Source organism: Cheilinus undulatus, linkage group 22 (genome assembly GCF_018320785.1).
Source record: "Cheilinus undulatus linkage group 22, ASM1832078v1, whole genome shotgun sequence".
Classification (NCBI taxonomy): Eukaryota; Metazoa; Chordata; class Actinopteri; order Labriformes; family Labridae; genus Cheilinus; species Cheilinus undulatus.
In genome coordinates this window covers 18,195,396-18,214,437 of record NC_054886.1, presented here as the reverse complement: position 1 = coordinate 18,214,437, position 19,042 = coordinate 18,195,396, and the positions used below count along the sequence as shown (strand labels likewise).

Here is a 19,042-nt window from a genome sequence, read left to right as displayed (position 1 = left end):
AGCGCATATTAAAATCATATACTTTTTTTGGTTTATTTTAATTTGTACTCAGTATTTTGAGAGCAAAGCTACCTGAGACGAATTCCCTGTTGCATAAGCATTCATGGCCACTGAAGCTGGTTCTGATGCTTTTCTGATTAAAAAGCCTAAGGACGGAGCGAGAAGCCTCTAATTTGCACAAATATCTTTTCAGAGTTTCCGTACTGACATTTTGCCAATATATATGTTATTTTAACAATTTACAGGAATTAAAAAGCTTTTTTTTTTAAATTTGGATCATTAAAAACAAGAGTTCCAGGCTTCTATTTTGTTGTGTGGTAAAAACAAAAGGATTAATACTTGATTTACTTACATTTTATCTAGACTGCAAAATCTGGTATGATGGCAAGAGAACATAGAAAGTAAGTTGACCTCATTTGAATAACACACCACAAAAGGATAAAACAAGAACTCAAAATGTCTCCCAAACTGGAAAAAAACTCACCAGTCACTGCACCATTCAATCTCTCTTTGATCCTAAAGAATGATGCATCTTGTAAGATATTTGAAAGACCAGATTTGTTAGTTAGTTAACTTTAAATATCAGCACTTTTTCGAAAATAGATGTAACCTAAAAATCAACAGATAAAAGTACAGATCCTTTAGACAAACTCCCATTCAGAATAAGGTCTAAAAACATCTGTCTACAGTTAAAAACAACAGCTGCAACAAGTGGTTGATCATTCCCAAAGAAAACAAACAGCCCCCTCCAAACATTCAAAAGAGTTTGCCATTTCCTTACCGTCATATCCGTCTGCTAACAACCCAAACTGCTCCAGCACCTTCACAAACACAACCACAACCACCAGCACAGCAATCATCTCCAGCCCCTCCAAGTTCACAGTCATCATGTCTGCGCGCTCACAGCCTGCCCATGTCCGAGGAAGCAGAGCTCAGTGTGCTGCCACTGCTGTCTGCAGGCCGTTTAACTCCACTTAAGAGCGCCACATCTCGGGGTCTGATGAGAGACTGGCAAAAGTCTGAGAGGCAGGAAAAGAGGGAGGGAGGGGGGAGAAGAAGTGTGAGGATGGGGGGCGGGCGGAGTGGAAAGGATAAAGGCAAGGGGGCGTGAGGAGAGAGAATGGGAAAAAAAGGGAAGGGTAATAAGAGGGGGATGTATTTGATTGTGACAAAGGGAGAGAAATGATGGAGGGGATGCTAAAAAAAAAAAAGAAGAGGGAGGGATGGTTTTGAGCCACCAGTTGCTCTGGGACACGAGAATGCTGGCGTGGTTCAGGTGTGTGCAAAGGTCAAAAGCAGTAGAAGCCACAATTGTTTCACTCTTTTTGATCGCCTCTGCAGACGGACAGTAATTTTTCAACAGACTTTCAAGACTTAATCACATCTAGGCTGAAACATTACAACTATTTGCCAAGACTAGTTCATATGTTAGGAAAAAACAAAAGGCAAAAAAGGCTTTAAGTGCTGCTGCAGCACTTGATTTTTCCCTTTGGGGATCAAGGGGATTATCTTACCTTTATGAACACAAACCCGAATATTAACAAACCCACAAAAACACAATGGCTAGATTCAAGAGGAAAACAAGAGGCAACGATTTATGGTTCAAAAGTTATTTAACTTTTTTTTAAACTGTGTCACTTCATGTCTTGTACGACAGCGCCAGTCTGAAAGGCGTTTTTAAGATCACATTCAGAGAAAAACTGGCACGTAGCCTGCATTCTTTGCAGCTGCAGCAGGTCCCTAACAGTTAGCATGGCTAAACAAAGCAAACTATAAAGTTAAACCAAACAGTATCGGATCAGTGCATAAACTTGTGTACTCTCCGATGCCAACCCTGCATTTTAAGCAGTATTGGCAGATTTTCCAATACTGGTATCAGTATCGGAACAACCCCAGCTTTGATTGGCCCGTAAAGATGTGACAGACAGACCATCCATCCCATCACACTATGAGGTTTTTTCAAAGGCTCTGTCCTTTCCCAAACATTTAGTATTAAAGGTTTTCCAGATGGATGTGTCAAACATCTATCTGGTGTGTCAGGTTTGATAAAAGGTGCCAGATAACTAACCTTGGCAGACAAGATAAGGAAATTTGGCATTTGCTGAGAAGATTTGGCAAAAATTTCATGGGCGCCACCCACATACTCAGCCCTGCTCCTCATTCCACAAATGCATGTTCCTTACGATTAGAATTACAAAAGAAACAGGCTTTCCACCGGTGTGTAAATTATGACAGAGCATTGCTACAAAGAAATAATCCATCAAACACAAATTGAATCACTTTTTGTTCAGTTTACATTAAACAAACCGACACATGTTCACATTCTCTATATAAATAAAGACTGACTGATCAATTAAATTTACTGAGTCTGTGAGCAGCTCTATGATGGTAAGGCTCTAAGACCCCAAATTGTCTCCTATGCACTCTCCCAGTTAATATCTTATTCTTACAGATGTGCATTTTTATCCCTCTGTGTATCACAAGTCTATCCTGTGTTTTTTGTCTACCTGCACTTGGATTTTCCAGATATATTCTTGACAGTTTCTGCAGTGCTCTATTTGTTCTCTTCTTGTCTGAAAAGAAACAAATCATAACATGAGGCTTTACTCTTGATTAGGCCAAAGAGGTCACTTGTCCTCAAAAAATTACAGAAAAACAATGCCCAGAAATATACAAATTACAGGGTATGACATGTCTGAATTATATGTTTAAGATGTACTAATTATAACTAGGGCTGCATGCAGCATGGAAGGGTCCTTGCACCCTGGCGCATGTGGAAATAATTGGGTGTAAGCAACCCGGGCTGTGTGCTGCAGCAGAGCACAGAAAGCATGTTAATCGTTCTAGCGTGTTATTTATCATGTAAAATGAGAAAAAAAAACAGGGCATTATATGTTAGAGATGCATCTGCTTTCTCGCAGTAGGTGACGCAGTAGCAAACACATTTAAATATGTAGAGGGGCAGACAAATATTCATGTAAGATTTGATGCAAAGTTTCCTATAAGAGTTACAGTGACTTCCTGTAATAATAAGTTACTTGCCAATGAAGAAATGGCCCAATTGTGTCACTCCCTGTTGCCAGTAGGGGTGCTACATCAACATGATGAAAGTTACTTTTGAATATGTAGAGGGTCAGACCTCGATCCTACATGTGAAATTTGAAGGCAACCAGATGTTTGGTATGAGAGTTACACATACGTCCTGTCAATTTGGCGACATATTGTGATGCTTGTCATCACCAGTGAGACATCCTTCAATGAGATATATCTGTGTTGTGGCCAACTATTGAGACCTATCTTTCAAAATCAGAGCTCAGTAGGTTAGGCACCATAAGAGATATGAAGATATGACTCATTTGTGTCACTTTCTGTTGCAAGTGGGGGCGCTGTGATGGATGTTTGCATGTGGATGTGTTCAGAATGATACCGTTGCCTTGCAAGAAAGAGTAGAAGATCACAGAATACTTTATACTAAAGTTATAATAGGTTAAAGCCATTTGGCACCATCAAAAATGGTTCATTTTGAAACTTGAGATGAAGCTGGTGGACTTCCTGTTGGATTTGGGCATGGCATAAGAGACATTTTTGTAGGTCTTTTGATGACCCATAAGCAGCCCAAAAATCATAAGTGTGGGCTGGATGGTGTGCGGGGGCTGAAAATTTGAAGGGAAAGTGGACGAAAACCAGAGATGGAAATGTTCAATTGCATTTCATGTAATCATGATACATAGTTTACCGATTTTCGTGTAAGTAGCTCTTACACCATTTTCTATCTCATGTTTGGGGTTCCCGTGGTGCCCTTGCTTGATGGACTTCCATGATTCCACCGAAACATCAAAATTTCCACTGGGAGACAATTTTCTGTAAAGTTTGGTGAGCTTTGAGCATGTTAAAGGGATACTTCAACATTTTGGCAAATTCGCCCATTGCAATAACTCCTATAGTCTTAGTAATAGGTTTGTTACCTTTAGTTGTCGGTGCAAGCTGTTTCTAGATCTGGGGGGACCGATATACCAGCTGTACAGCTAACGCTATGTAAGCAGACGGTATTTTTTGCTTTCCCTCATCAAACTCATCAAATACACAATACAACAACTCTAAAACGCTCTCGTGGACAAATTGTGACCTGCACATTCACCACACTATGAAATAATAACGTATAATTATGTAACATTAGGACAGGATTAGGATTTCGGTCCCCCCAGATCTAGAAACAGCATGCACCGACAACTAAAGGAAACAAATCTATTACTAAGACTATAGGAATTATGGCAATGGGCAAATTTGCCAAAATGTTGAAGTATCCCTTTAAAACCCCTAAATTAGCTTTTCTTCTGACAGAAAAATAACGCTTACATATACAATAGGGTCCTCATCAAACAGTTTTATCTATTCCATGTTATTTTACACTAATCTGATGGCCCTTCTACTGTACACAATAGAAAGATAAAGGGCTTATGTAATTAAAAACTTCATTTCAGATATGACTTTTTGAATTGGAAGAACTTCACACTAAGCGAGTCAATCTTAAGCTCTCTTAACAGTATATCTGCAGAAAGATATGCCTTATATTCCCTCATGAAAAGGTGAGGAAGGAAAGAGTAAAGTCTTAACATGGACAAAAAAAAGTGAAAAAGCCTTGATTCTTGTCAGGATAACAGCACACAATCATAGCTAAATTGCAGAAAAATACAAGCAATTCCCTTCACAGCTCTGATGTGAGTAGAATACAATAATTTTTCAAACTTTTTCAGCATTTGCAGTGCTAAGAAACTTACAGCTGGGATAACTGAGCTGACAATGACACTATAAGCAGACTTATTGGGGAAAATGTGACCTCACCACAACCTGAACTTTAAATAAAGCAGGAAACCTAATGGAAGAGATGACGGGACAGAGGTCAGAGAGAAAGACAAGACGGTAGGGAAGGAAGGACTCGGAGGTGCCTGCGGTCAGTGGGAGACAAAGGAAAGGAATTCATCTTGTACTATTTCATATTCTTCACTGTGAGTTTTATATGTATGCAACAAAAAAATGATCACATCCTTCTGCCAACCTTTACTGATAGAAGTCTCACAGGTTTCCATCCTACAGACACTAAAACTGACACTTTCATGATCTGCAGCGTGACCTGGATGTGTCTTTAAAATAGGCCATAGAAACGTATGACACCTTGCTGCCAAAAGTAGATGAAAGGATCCTGTTGCTTCCATCAGATTCACAAAATGAGCCAACACTTTCCTTTGATGCAAGAGATATTCACCAAATCCCAGAGCAAAAAAACACAGAAACAATGACCTTTACACACACCCTTTGCTTTACAACCTCTAAAATGTGACAACTGAGCTTATAATTAAAAGCCGCCCTAAAAGGGGGGTCTCTTTCACTGCATCTCAGGGACAGAAGTGGTCCTAATTCCTGAAAGGGGGGATTGCTGATACCGTGATTCACCATAGAAACAACCTCTGTGCCGGGCATGCTATTGGGCAGCTCATTTGGCCCACTATCAGTTACTTTTCTTTATTTGTGGCAGCTGAGCAACAGCCAAATATAGCTCCTGAGCCTCCAAGGGTGTGTAAGTGTTTGTGTGGTGTCTTTGGACATGACATGACAGGAAAGTGTGTAGGAAGCGCTGGAAGAAAAGAAGGTGCGATAGAAGATTCAAAGCTAAAAAATGTGCCATGATATGACGTTGTTATTCCTTCACATGTGTTTTATTTCCAATTCTGACATCAGACCTAACCTCAAAGAAACTCTCTCCGCTTTCCAACATCTGCTGTTCTCCAATCACCACACAACTTTGCATAGGGTGTAATCAAGGCCCTCGGCTAATGGTGATGAAAATAATCAGGGTTTGTGCGAGTCATCAGCACACAGTATGCTGTATCAATCAGCGTGTGATTGGTGTTGAAGGTAATTGCCAATGCTGCAGAGCTTTGGGATGTGTTGGTTAAAGCTGGGAGCACACACTGTACTGTAGGAGGGGGAGAATTTCTGCACCACCTGCAAAGTCAAAAACTGCTGCATGAAAAATACAACACATGGGAGGTTTTCTTCTCCAAAGATAGAATAATAAGGTCACTATTTGAAGCCAAGTGGGAACTGTGATCACCGATCCTTTTTAAATCACTTGAGAGTTTAATACTGGCTGAAACAAACTAAAAGCAAGTTATCACACTCAGGTTGTCTAATGATTCATCAGTTGCTGTGTGCTCAGGCTGTGCAGTGTCATGTGTTTGATTTTTCTTCTATCATCCAAATTGGCTGTGTTGTCTGTCTTTGCATGTGCTTAACCACTTAGGGGAGGTTGTGTGCATTTTATACGCTTTTCATTCTTCATTTTTTGATCATTTTGCCTGTGTTCATGTAAATGGCATGAATTTTGGCAGAATTGTGTATTTATATTTGAGCTTGTTTTTTCCAGCTTAGCTCCTACAGTAGGTCTGAAATATGCCGTTAACAAGCAAGAGTTACACTTAAGCTGTTAGGCACAAAAAATGCACCATCGAAACAAACTCAAACTGCAATTTTTGATCTCACTTCTATTTAAGCCTAATACACGTGTTTTATTATCTGGGTGGCAATCTGGGCTTTTGCGCAGACTTGGTATATCATTAGCCTCACAGCATAATTGCCTAGTAGAGCTGGGCAATTAATAGCAAGTTAGATTAAATCGCAATATGGCTTACTGTAATGTACAAATCACACAAATTGAAATATTTCTTGTGTCAAAATACCAGTTTAATAATTCAAATTTTGCAGCGGCAGAGATTTTATGCAGATTACACAAACATTCAAGAGTCAAATTTTTTACAACTGTTTACAAAAATCTTCCTTTTTGTGTTTTCTGTTTTCCTTAATCAAGATGAGGGACATAGAAATGACAATGCCCTTTAGTAAAGCAAATGACATCAAATTTGCAAATGAGCAAAAATAATTGGTTTATTCTATCTAAAACGGATGAAGCTTAGTGTTAGTTCACAAAAGTCATACCCCAAGTTGTGTTTAGCAGATAGCCAGCTTTACCTCTTCCCCAGCCGTCTCCTTTGTAGCATAAAGCTTGTTGCACCCTCGTATTCAGATTAATGCTACTATGGGTTAATTGCTACTGAATAATTTCATCATTTTCAATACACATTGTCATAAATGTGTTTATCTTATGGGGATATCTAGCCAGTTACTCCCTGTAAAGTCAAAGCAGCTGCTTGACTAACCCAGGGAGCTTCTTTTGAACAGAGCCTTCTCTGCAAAGTAAAACTCTAGCAGATCCATTTTGCAATAAAATGGTTAAATGTGTGAGTGTCCTGGCTGAATGTAGACTATAATATGGAATGATTTGTTGCTTGAATTTGTTGAAAAATATATAACATTAGGAACCTAAGAATAATCGCATATTAAATCACAACTGCAATATTAGGGGGAAAAAAATCGCAATTAGATTATTTTTGCAAATCGTTCAGTCCTATTGCCTAGTCATTTTCTGGCCAAATTGTGATGCTGCCTAACTATTTTCTCCTAACTCTGCCAATTCATTGTGCCTTATTTTTCTGAAAACCTTGAAACATGACAGGTATGATGCTCTTAGCTAACCACACAGAGAAAAAAATTTCTACACATGCAAAAAATAATAATGCATGAATATCAATGTTGCTGTGAATCACTGACATAACCTTGCATAGCAGATTCTATGAACTGTAACTCTTTCTGAACTGTAACACAGCTGCTCTGCCACTGGTGGCCACTATGATTGTTGTTAATGACTTCTGCCTTGTTGCCATAACTTTTACTCTGATTAAGAAAACAAAAAAGAGCTAATAGCAACTCTACACTCTTTACCTGAAGCTCTGAGTGATGATATTCAGCTCAGGATTGTAGACGCTGACCTGCATAGATGATCAAGGTATTAGCATTGCTAGCATTAGCCACATTCTACAAACAAACTTTGCATCCATTATTTGCTTAGGAACATTCCCAATGTCAATACTGGCTGCTGGCCCTGACACATGGTAAACTGCAGTGGAGGTCTTTCTCCATTGTCTAATAGGGGCAAGATTACATCACCACAGTGCAGAGGGAACCCCAAATCTTTCTGTTCCCAACCGGCCATGCCATGGGTTAAGAGTTTGCATTCAGGTAGTTAGCTTTCTGTTGGGTGATGTTTATTTGATCTTATTTTCTCCTGTTTATTTTCTCCTGTGTCAGGGAGATAAACTAATAGTTCTTTGAGTTGTTTGGTTATTTTCCAGTTAAACTCTTTTGCTTTGTTATGTCAACCTGATTCACCCCAGATTATCATTTCTACACTCTGCTGTCACCATCAGAGAACTGAGCACTGTGCATGCATAGTCTGCGTGTCTCCTGCATTTGAACACACACAGGCTACAGTGGATGCTGCTGCTGTCACAGATACTACGGCATGCCTGAGGCAGACGCTTAACATGAGTCAGATCTTAGGCAAGTTTATTCCCACTACGTTCAAACTACAGAGCTCAATGTTGATGTTTTCTTTAATATTCCCCTGACTGGATTATTCCAACTCCCACTTCTCTGGCATCACTAAAAATTACCGCCTACAACTGGTCCAAAACGCAGCAGCTAGGCTTTGAACTGGTTTTAACAAATGCCATCACATCACTGTTATCCTCGCTTCCCTCCAAAAGCTCCCTCTCAATTTCACAATTGATTTGAATATTTTGCTGATCACTCTTAAAGCTCTTAAGGGTCTTTCCTCAAGTTGTATTTCTGAGATGCTGGCCCCATATGAGCCATCACAGAGCCTTAGATCCTAGGTTGGGGGCTTCCTGGTCTGTCCAAAGTCAAGATTCAAATCCAAAGGAGATGGGGTGTTTGCTCTTGGAGCCCCACAGATTCAGCTACATGTTTTAAATCACTCCCTTAAACTCACTCTTACAGATGTGCTTTTATGCCATTTTTCCTTTTATGTATTAATTTCTATCACTATTTTATTTGTGTTGCTGTTTTCACTCTATCTGTGCCTTTTTTTTAGGTTGCCATCTTAACATCCTCTGTTTTGATTCAATTACTAGTTCTATCTCCTTGTATCTGTTTTTAATCCTATTATGCTCGTTTTATCTCTTATGATGTTGGCTTCTTGTTTGTTTGTTTCCCTCATTATATATCGTCTTTTCCTAGATATTTTCATCATACACAACCTTAAATGCCTTTCAAGACTGTTTGTGTTATTTCTTTAAATTGTGTTTATTTAATAAAGCTCAGTGTTAAGTCCGTGCAGGACACGGTAGTCATACGCCCAGCCGTAATCAGCTGACCACCAGCTGATGCTAATTATTTCCTCGCAGCTCCCACAGCCAATCACAGCTCTTTCTCTCAACACAGCAGTGTATGTGTCCCTGCTTTCATTCATGCTGATGCACCACACTGCTGCTACTATTAGTGGTAAAGCTTAACCTCCTCCACCCCAGCCTCCTCCTTACAGCATAAAAGCTTGTTGCACCCTCATATTGAGATTCATTCTTCTATGGATTAATTGCTTTGAACTCATTTTATTGTATTTGGTATGCATTGTAATTGATGTATCTGTTCATATGGGGTTTTGCTCCCTGGAAAGTTGACGCATGCTGCTGGACTAACCACAATAATGGAGAAAACATAAATAATTAAGGCAGATGTATGAGACAAAACTGTCACACCTGATATATTTTGAATGAAAGCTGTAGCATAATGCTCCCTGAAAAGAAGAAAAAGGAAGTCTTATGGGATTTATCTTGAGGAAAATAAAACATCTGATTCAAGACTTCCTTTTAAAGTAGAGTAAAATAACCAATGCTGACCATCCCATATGCAAGAATTCAAATGTAATTTTGTGCTTGAGCTGAATTTCTTGGTAAGCCCTCCTTCTCCTCCTTGTTTAAATCAGAGTACTTACAACTGTGATTGCAGTGTCAGTTTCAAATCTTCTTATTCTAAATGAATAAAACACAACTGAAAATAACCTTTTTCCTTAAGTTTGTTAAAATCAAGTTACTATCGAATATCCATCTATAAACGGAGCAGATTGCTGCAGCATGGCATTAAAACAAATGAATGTCTTTCATTCGTTTAGAGAAATTACACAAGCAGGCTTCAATGGTCTGTAGCCCTCACATAACACGTTTAATTGCAAATAAATGTGATTCAGGTCTTGTTAAATCCTAGGTAATGGATTGCAGTACAACGAGTTCACAGTTCAGTTGTTGTGTAAGACATTTTCCTGGAAAGAGAACATAACCTAATATAAAGTACCCCTGCAAACAAATCAAACTTGCTCTTTGGTTCACTGGAAAACAAATTATTCTGGGTTCACTTATGAAACACAGGCACTAAGGGGAGAAAATGTGCAAAATTTCAAATAAAAAAGAGGATCTTAGCATAGGACTGCATGTCTATGGTGACAATCCAAACATAGGTGAAGTTAATAGATGCCACATTGAATATATTTCCTACTGGAGTAAATGATTAAACTTCACTTGATTCAGTGTAAAAGAGAATTGAGTTTGCAACAACTTGACTATGCAGCAAATTTAATCTACCATAATGTTTTACAAGCGTCTGCTCACCTGTGTGCAGATGCTCGTTAGAATGCAGGACTGCTTCGTTCGCCTCTTTCATGTTTGTTTGATTTTGCTGCCATCATGTGGAAAGAACAAGAATGAAAAAGACACAGCTCTAAACAGGACGTCAGAGGAAGCAGAGAGAAGGGTCATAACTGCATGAGACAGAAAGCGAATTCAGTACTGTAGATAAAAATAAACCTTGACCAATGCTGATCACATTTTAACTTTTTTAAATTACTATTTATTTTGTGTTTATTAAAAACATCTACCAAGAGTCAGTTACAGTAATTTTGTTGCTTTAAAGCAGCGCTTCCCAAAATGTGCGCCCGAGACCATTGGTGGCCCTGGTGGAAGTGCAGGTGGGCTGCAAGAGGCCTTAAACTACATTTAAAAACATAATTCTGAAATGTGAAATCATTTTTAATGCTATAATGCTTTTCCAAGAAATAACATAGCACAGGAGAAATAAAATAAAAGGCAAACACTGGTGACTTTGCAAAAGCACGTTTAAACCAAGTAAATGCTGGTGGCTTTTCATTGTACTTACTGACTATGCTAACTAGGCTACGAATTGCATTGAAATTCTCTGCTTAGGAAAAAAAAAATGGGTTAAAACACTGTCTCATGTTATGGTTGAATTCATTTTGCTGGGAACCAGGAGATTTTTAGGGCCAAAAAATTAGCCACAGTGCTCTAATGTTTGGCAAAGGCTGCTTTAAAGGATCTGGGGGAAAAAAAAAGGAAATTTCCTCTCTAAAGAGCGCCATTTATACACAGAACAACTCAATGTGCTTCAAACAAGTGGTTCTTAAACTGGGGTCCAGGGACAACTGGGGTCTGTGAGCCACAGCTTGGGGGTCTGGGAAATAATTAAAAATAAATTATTAAAGTAATGCCATGCCATTCAAAATCAAATAAATACATATAGGAACCACAGCACCATAAAACAACCATACTTAACCAATGACATCCTCATAAGTCAGCTTTGGACCAGTAAAAACTCAGATATGATTGTGAGATATCACATAAATCTATCACTCGTCACGCATTGGTCACTTTGCTCAGGATGTGCAGGTCCAGCCGTCAACAATGGATAAATATTTAAGCACGTTCACTTCATCAAGTGATGCTTCATCAAGACCAAACCAGCTAAACTGTGTACTGTGTATTCTGATTGGATGAAAGCTGTAGCTTTTGTTACTGACACTGAAACTAGAGTCCTGCGTGGAACTCTTTTCTCAATCCCACTCCCACAGGTTTTCTGGCCATTGCTGCCCACGCCTCAGTTATAAAGAAAAAACAGAGTCTTGACCTAGGTGTAGTTGCTGGATTGAATTGAAAACATCCTCTAAATCATCAAACTCCCATTAATAACGGTATTAAGCATTATGCATTCACACTGTCTACATCAGGGGTGACAAACTCAATCACAGCAGGGGCTGGAGTCTGACTTTGGGTCTAACCTGAGGGCCTAACAGGATTAATATTTAACCAAAAACTGTCAACCTTGGTTTCACCAGAAATGAATTTGATATTTAAAAAGCCAACATGATAAGTCTAAAGGCTCAAAATCTGAGATGGAAAAAGTCCAACTTATTGGTTCAAAAGGTAAAAACATGACATTTAAAGTCAAAATAATGTTTTTAAAAGGCAAATATGAGATAGAAAGTTGATATTATAAATTTTGATGGTTAAAATGTGAGATAAAAGTCAAAATCATGAGTTTAAAAGGTCAAATATGGGATAAAATTCAATATTGTGTGTTCTAAAGGTCAAAAATGAGATAAAATTGCAAATCACGAGTTTTCAAGGTCAAAACAATGAGATACAAGTCTTATTAAGTCAAAGTTAGGAGTTAAAAATATCAAAATGTAAGAAAAAACTAAAAATCATGAGTTTAAAAGGTCAAATATGGAGCTAAAACTTAAAATCACGAGTTTTGAAAGACAAAATATTGCTCAAAATTTGAAATTGGTTATCTGAAAGGCCAAAATACAAGAGAAAAAAGTCAAAATTATGAGATGAAAAGGTCAAAATATGAGACAAAATTCAAAATCATGAGTTTTAATGGTCAAAATGTGAAATAAAATAAAAAATTATGAGTTTTAAAGATCAAACTGCCACTCAAAATTTAAAACTGGGATTCTAAAAGGTCAAAACATAAGATAAAAAGTTAAAACCATAACTTTGAGTAATAATTGTGAGATACAACATTGAAAATATGAAATGAAAACAAATTTCTTTTCCATGTTCCTGAATTTTAATCAAATCATTTCTACTGTTTTACCATTTATCATTTTTATGACTGATTGGGACATTGTAACTCATTAAGGTTAAGTTCACATTTATGTCCTGGAGGAAATCTGCAGACCTCATACTGGTGGGCCAGTTATAATAAAAATATGATATGATCTGGTGGGCCGGGTATATCTGCACCATGGGCCAGATTTGGCCCCCGGGCCTTGAGTTTGACATCCCTGGTCTACATCATGGTGGTAAAAGAGGCAATAATGTAAACCAGTACTGCATCCTGGAGTCCCACCACGTGAATGAAAATGTCAGCATAAGTTTCCATGCTACACATCAGGGCCTGTACATGTTTCTGCCTCTGTGGAGCTTCTCAGAGCAGGAGGTTTCTCATTAATCCATTTCTAAGTGAGTCCTCTTAACACCGGTCACTGTGCCCTGTGGGATTTGTGTGATTAATTTCACAGGACAAACTTCTGCAGAGTGCCGCTCCATGACAGGAAACCCAAAACAAGCTTGCAGCCCAAAAGGCAACTGATGCGGCTTCGCTTTTCAATTTAAATGCTAATTTAGAGAACAGAAAAGGAATACAGTATAATGACAGAGGGACTTTGAAGAGGGCTGAGATTACATGATGTTGATAAGGAAGGGGGAAGAACAGAGAGCTGCATACTGTAGGTGACCCTTCCTTATTTCAACATGTAAAAGAAGCTTTTGTGTATTTGCATATCAGAGAATATGGTAGTTCTTTACACACTGCACTGCGTAATAAAATGTATTACATTTTCCAACAGTAGGAAGAAGAAATCTGTTTTAACTCAAGAGAATTTTACAGTGGGAGACTATGGATTCACCCATATGCTTCATTAAAATGCAAGGACAACGTTGCAACAGAAACATACTCTGCGGTATATAGCTCTTCAAATAAATTCAGCAACATCGTGTAGCCCATATTAATGACCACAGGGCTTTACTAAGGTCCTTAGAGGACTTCTCATTGGCTTGCAGCTAATGCTGTGATATGGTTCAATAGACGTCAGAAGAGATGAGTGCTAAAGAACCACACTAAATGTTCTGTCAAATCGCTCTCACGTTGTAATGTCCATCAGCGCTTCTGACAAAGATGAGTAGTTCTGTGTGAAATGCTGCATGTGACAGATGGGTTAAAGAACCTGCTGAGAACAAAATCAAAGTGTTTAGGGTTGTTTTTACAGTAATTATTTGCCATGAAGTGTCGTAGGTGTGGGTCACTTTTCAGACATGTTTGGCAAAGAGAGAGTATGGTTATTGGTGGCAGAGCTAACCCCAAAATATGACATCTGCTCTCCCTGTGGTCGGCCTGATTTAAGTGTCCATTTGGTTCTGTAAACACCAGAAGGCCTGCGAGGAGATGGGGCCAGCAACTACACCCATTCTGGACATCTCCATCACCCCATGTGTTAATGTCACGAAGCCTTGGCTTAAAAAAGGAGAGATATCAACTTAACAAAACCACACAGTTCAGCATACAGTCAGTAACTGATGGTGCGTTACTTCTTGAAATCCTCCAACTAGTTCAGGCTTTGTTGATCAGATTTCAATGCACTTTTGTTCTCTTTTCAATCACTGAAAGGAATCAAAAACAGCATCAACAGTATTTCAACATTTTGCAGACTGAGTCATATTTAATGTTTTTCTGTTTCCATTCGAGCAGCCTCACTCCTGAGTGCACCTGTCTAACTCCTACACAAACTCCTCTCATAAGAGCTCCTGACAACACAAACACGTAAAACATTAAAAATCAAACAAGGCCAAACACATCATCGAGTACAGTCATTATGATGCTAGTGCGTCTCTTATCCTTGGGACATTTGGAACTCAGTGGGAGCACTCCAAGCCTGGATTGGTGAGTTTGAAAACAGTTGGAGGGCAAGGTTCCTATGTGTGCGTATTGAGTTATCGTCTCTTGAGTGCAGCAATGGAAATTAATAGAAAGCATTAGGAGTGGGTAGTGGAGTGGCACTAAAGTCCATCAGACAGTGCAAGTTTTATTATTTTGTCCTCATTCAAAGAGCAGTAGATGTTTGAATCCGTGTTTTTGGTTATTTGACAGAATCTGTGGAAAAAGTTTCAAAACTAGAGTGTTTCAAGCTGAATTTAGAGAGTGAACCAATGTCAATATAGGGTAAACTTTATGAATGTTTGAAATTAAAGGAAAGAAAAAATAAAACTAAAAGCAAAAGAATAATAAAGGAAAGCACTGAAGTGATACAAGCATCAAAAGGGAAAAAGCAAAAAATAAAGGATATTAAAACACAAATAAGAGGAGTAAAAGGTATTAAAACACGCTAAAATTAAGAAGTGATAATAATGACAGTAACAATAATATTATTTATAAAAATAGAAAGGAGTTTAAAAAAAGGATAAGAGATGATTGAGGGAGCAAGAAGGAATACGGAGACAGAATCAGATAAAAGCAAGGCTATAAAAATGAGTTTTAAGAAGTGACTGTTTCTGCATGCCTAATCTTCTCAGGCAGGTCATTCCAAAGTCAAGGGGCTCTTGATGGAAAAAGCCCTATCACCTTTAGTTTTAAGTCTCCTCTTTGGAATAACCAGATGCCTCCCACCCCCAGTCGCTGATAAATAGCTTGACCCAGACCCTTTAGTGCTTTAAAAGTAATGAGTGAAAATCAATTGTAGAAATAACAGGAAGCCAATATAAAGAAGACAGAAATGGGGTGATGTGATTTCATCTTGTAAAACCAGTTCGAAGCCTCTGGACCAGTTGGAGGTGGGAAAGAGCTTTCTGACTATTGCACCATGAAGACAAAAGAACACTCCAAGCAACTCAAAGAAATGTTTAGAAAAGTATAAGTAAGGGGATGGATACAAAAACATTTCTTTGGTCGGATGAAACCAAAATGGGGCATTTTAGCTATCAGTCAAGATGCTGTTTGGTGGACACCAAACACTGAACATCACCACAAACACACCACCCCTACTGTGAAACACGGTGGTTGCAGCATCATGCTGTGGGGATGCTTCTCTGCAGCTGACCCTGGAAGGCTTGTAAGGGTACAGGGTAAAATTAATTGCACAGTTTGTATACAGGAAAATCCAGTAGGGAGGGACAATCTTATTCAAGAGAACTTCGGCTTGGGAGAAAATTTATACAGCGAGAGCAACACAGAAATGATTTAAAGACAACAAGGGGAGTGTTCTGGAGTGCCAGAGTCAAAGCCCAGACCTCAATCTAACTGAGAATTTTCGGCTGGACTTGAAAAGGGCTGTTCACATCCCATCTCAGGGCAACCTAAAAGAGCTAGAGCACTTTTGCAGAGAATGGAGTAAAATTGCAGTGTCCTGATGTTCAAGCCTGATTGAGATCTAGCCACATAGAATCAGTGCTGTGATTGAAGCCAAAGTACTAAATACTGACATGAAGGGGGTGAATATTTATGCAATCACTTATTTTACATTACATGTTTTAATTAGAATTACTTTGTAGAAATCATTTTCACTTTGACATTGAGAATTTTTTTGGGTCAAAAAATCTGTGAAAGTGTGAAACATCCAAGAGGGTCAATACTTTAATAGGCACTGTAATTCTGTAATAAGTACTTAATATCTGGAGTATGCAAAATGCATTCACATTGAAAATACAAGAATGCATTAGAATCATTCTTTAGATTAAAATATTCATTAGTTTTGGTCATAATTCAATCATTTTAAGGCTTCAATTTTTTTATTAGTCTGGTTTAAGTCAACCAAAACTTGAAAATATTTTAGTCAAAATGTTCTTAGATTTTAATATTTATTTCTAGTCAAACAATTTTCCAAACTAATGGAATACGCCATATTGTTAAATTAATATAAAGGTAAAAACTCAGACTAATGCACCATCAACACTTGTTTTACTTCAACATACACCAAAGAAACAGCGATAAGGCTTGAATGCTCTCTCATCTCATCTCATCTCTACTTATATTAGACAGGGGGAAAAATCATGAATGACAATAAAAGGTGCATGCACAAGAAATGAGTGCAGTCCTCAGAGGAGTGTCAAACAAAGCAGATTCAAGAACTTAGGGGAACTTCAGAAGGAGTGGACTGAGGCTGGAGTCTGAGTATCAAGAGCCCCCACACACAGATGGGTCCAGGAAATGGGCTTCAAGTGTCGTCTTCCTAGTGCTGAGCCACTCCTGATTCACAAGTCCTGTTTTCAGATTCTGCTTCTTTGAAATTCTCCCACACAGTACAATAAAAAAAAAAAAAAACCTTCATCTGATTGATATCAGCAGAAAAAACATACACAAAAGGTCTTTCACAGACTAATGATTAGAATATGGTAATCTGGTAAGTAGGCTACATGTGTATTATCTATGAATTTGTGTGCGTCTGTCTCCCATGTTCTTCTTTCTGGGTCTCAGGCTGAGAAATGTGCTTACAGAGCACACATCCTCCCGCTCTGTGATCTATTGCTTGAGAGAGTTACAAAGAGTCCCTCATTCATTTTCCTTTCAGGCTCTCCATATCTATACACCCCAGTGAAATATGACTTACTGTACTTTACGTGTCATCCATTCTGTCTCTCTCTCCCACTTCAACACTAAATATAACCTGTTACAAATATTGTCTGCTGGCCATCCATTAAATATTTCATTGTTCTCTAATAAAGACAGGACCTCCACGTCTTTTGTTACAGTGACAAGCTGTGACGCTGAGGCTGATCAGAGATGTAACATAAGATTGTGCAACCACGTTGGCAGAGAGACAATGTGTCAAGCTGCGTGTTTGTGCTGTCACTGTAAAATCAATATTGGGAATAGCAGCATTTAAAAAGTCTGGTAAGTTTGTATGTTTTAGATTGCAGTGTTTCCTAAAAAGGTGGTGTTCTTGAGTCAATTTCATGGACTGCTGGTGTGGCAACATAAATCCAGATGGGATTATGGAGAAATCTGCGTATTAATAGGGAACTTTCTTGGCATAGAAGTCGATGAGACACAAATCAATGCAAGATTCCACTTCATCTGTAAAAGTATATTAACAGGTTGATACAAATGAAGAGAATATGAAAGAAATTTAGCTAAAAGCTCATTTAAATGTATCAAATCATCCTCCTACCTGTAACCCTGCGTCTTGGTTTCGCCTGAAGAGAGAAGATGACCATTAAAGCCCCCATGATGCCTTCCACACTTTGTCGCTCAGTGATCTGAAAGTCCTGCTAGCTTTAACGCACACTTCCTCTCCCACTCTACAGTGCTCTGGTAGTAAAACAGGAGGGAAAAAAGGAGAGGTGCTGCCAGAAAGCCTTATATAAAAAAGATAAGCTGCTAGTCCAAAACTTCCCTTTATATTCAGCCCAGCTAGGTGGGCAGCACAAAGAGAAGCAGGAGTGGGAGTAAAACATGCGCTTGAGTTTTGAATTTGGACGCGCATGCCCAGCAGACCCCCTCCCTTCCCCTAAATTTCCCGCTCTGAGGTAAAAAGCTCACCAACTGATGTGTGCCTTGCAGAAAAGGCTTTGTACCAGTTGACCGGCTAGATTAATTGCGCGCTTGTAAAGTGAGCCAGTAGCATGCTGGGTAGAGTGGTACTGCTGCTCTTTTACAGCAGGTCTCTCCTCACACCGAGGAAGAGAGAGAGAGAAAGAGAGAGAGAGAGAGAGAGAGAGAGAGAGAGAGAGAGAGAGAGAGAAGAGGAAAGTGAGGGAGCTCATGCTGGAGATAAACATTAGTCCTTACTAGCTGCCTTTTAAATACACCTCCTGCTGGGGATGGGAGGGGTAAACCATGCTGTGCATGACTCTGAGAGCTCAGGTCGGCAGTTTCATCTGGTAAATATTTAAATTATGTATGAGCAATCACTTTGTATGCTTTTCAACTACCGTCTAATATCAAAAGGGGTATTTTGAAAGACATTAAAGAGACACGAGGGACCTTCCTGTGTTATCTGAAGTAAACATTCTTTCAAATCAACAGATGCTGAAAAAAGACTGAGTATGTGCACAGAAATCACTAGTGTATATCATTACCATGATTTTCCATTACCTTTTAATGCTTTAGAGCCATTTCACATCAAATGGGACAAACAGGGGCAATTCTGTGATAATGAAGATTACTCATAGGAGGAAAATGTTTTTATATCAACATATGACAGAGAAAATATTGTTTACAAGCATGCAATCACTGGTGGGCATCTTAAAAAAGCTCATTTGCCACCTTTTAATGCCTAATGGCA

General features: G+C 38.7%; 1 protein-coding gene across 4 annotated transcripts in view; it reads right to left on the bottom strand.

The window, feature by feature from the left end:
* The window catches only part of kcnip4a (potassium voltage-gated channel interacting protein 4a), a 217,149-nt gene that overhangs the window by 68,900 nt on the left and 129,207 nt on the right, over positions 1-19,042 (bottom strand). Inside the window, exon 1 of one of the 4 annotated variants that reach the window (XM_041778728.1) lies at positions 17,927-18,071. The exons of the other annotated variants lie outside the window; for them this stretch is intronic. Coding sequence (XP_041634662.1) covers positions 17,927-17,984 — 58 coding nt within the window. The 5' untranslated portion in view covers positions 17,985-18,071. Of the gene's footprint in view, positions 1-17,926; positions 18,072-19,042 lie in introns of those variants that run through there. 4 annotated transcript variants of the gene reach the window in all.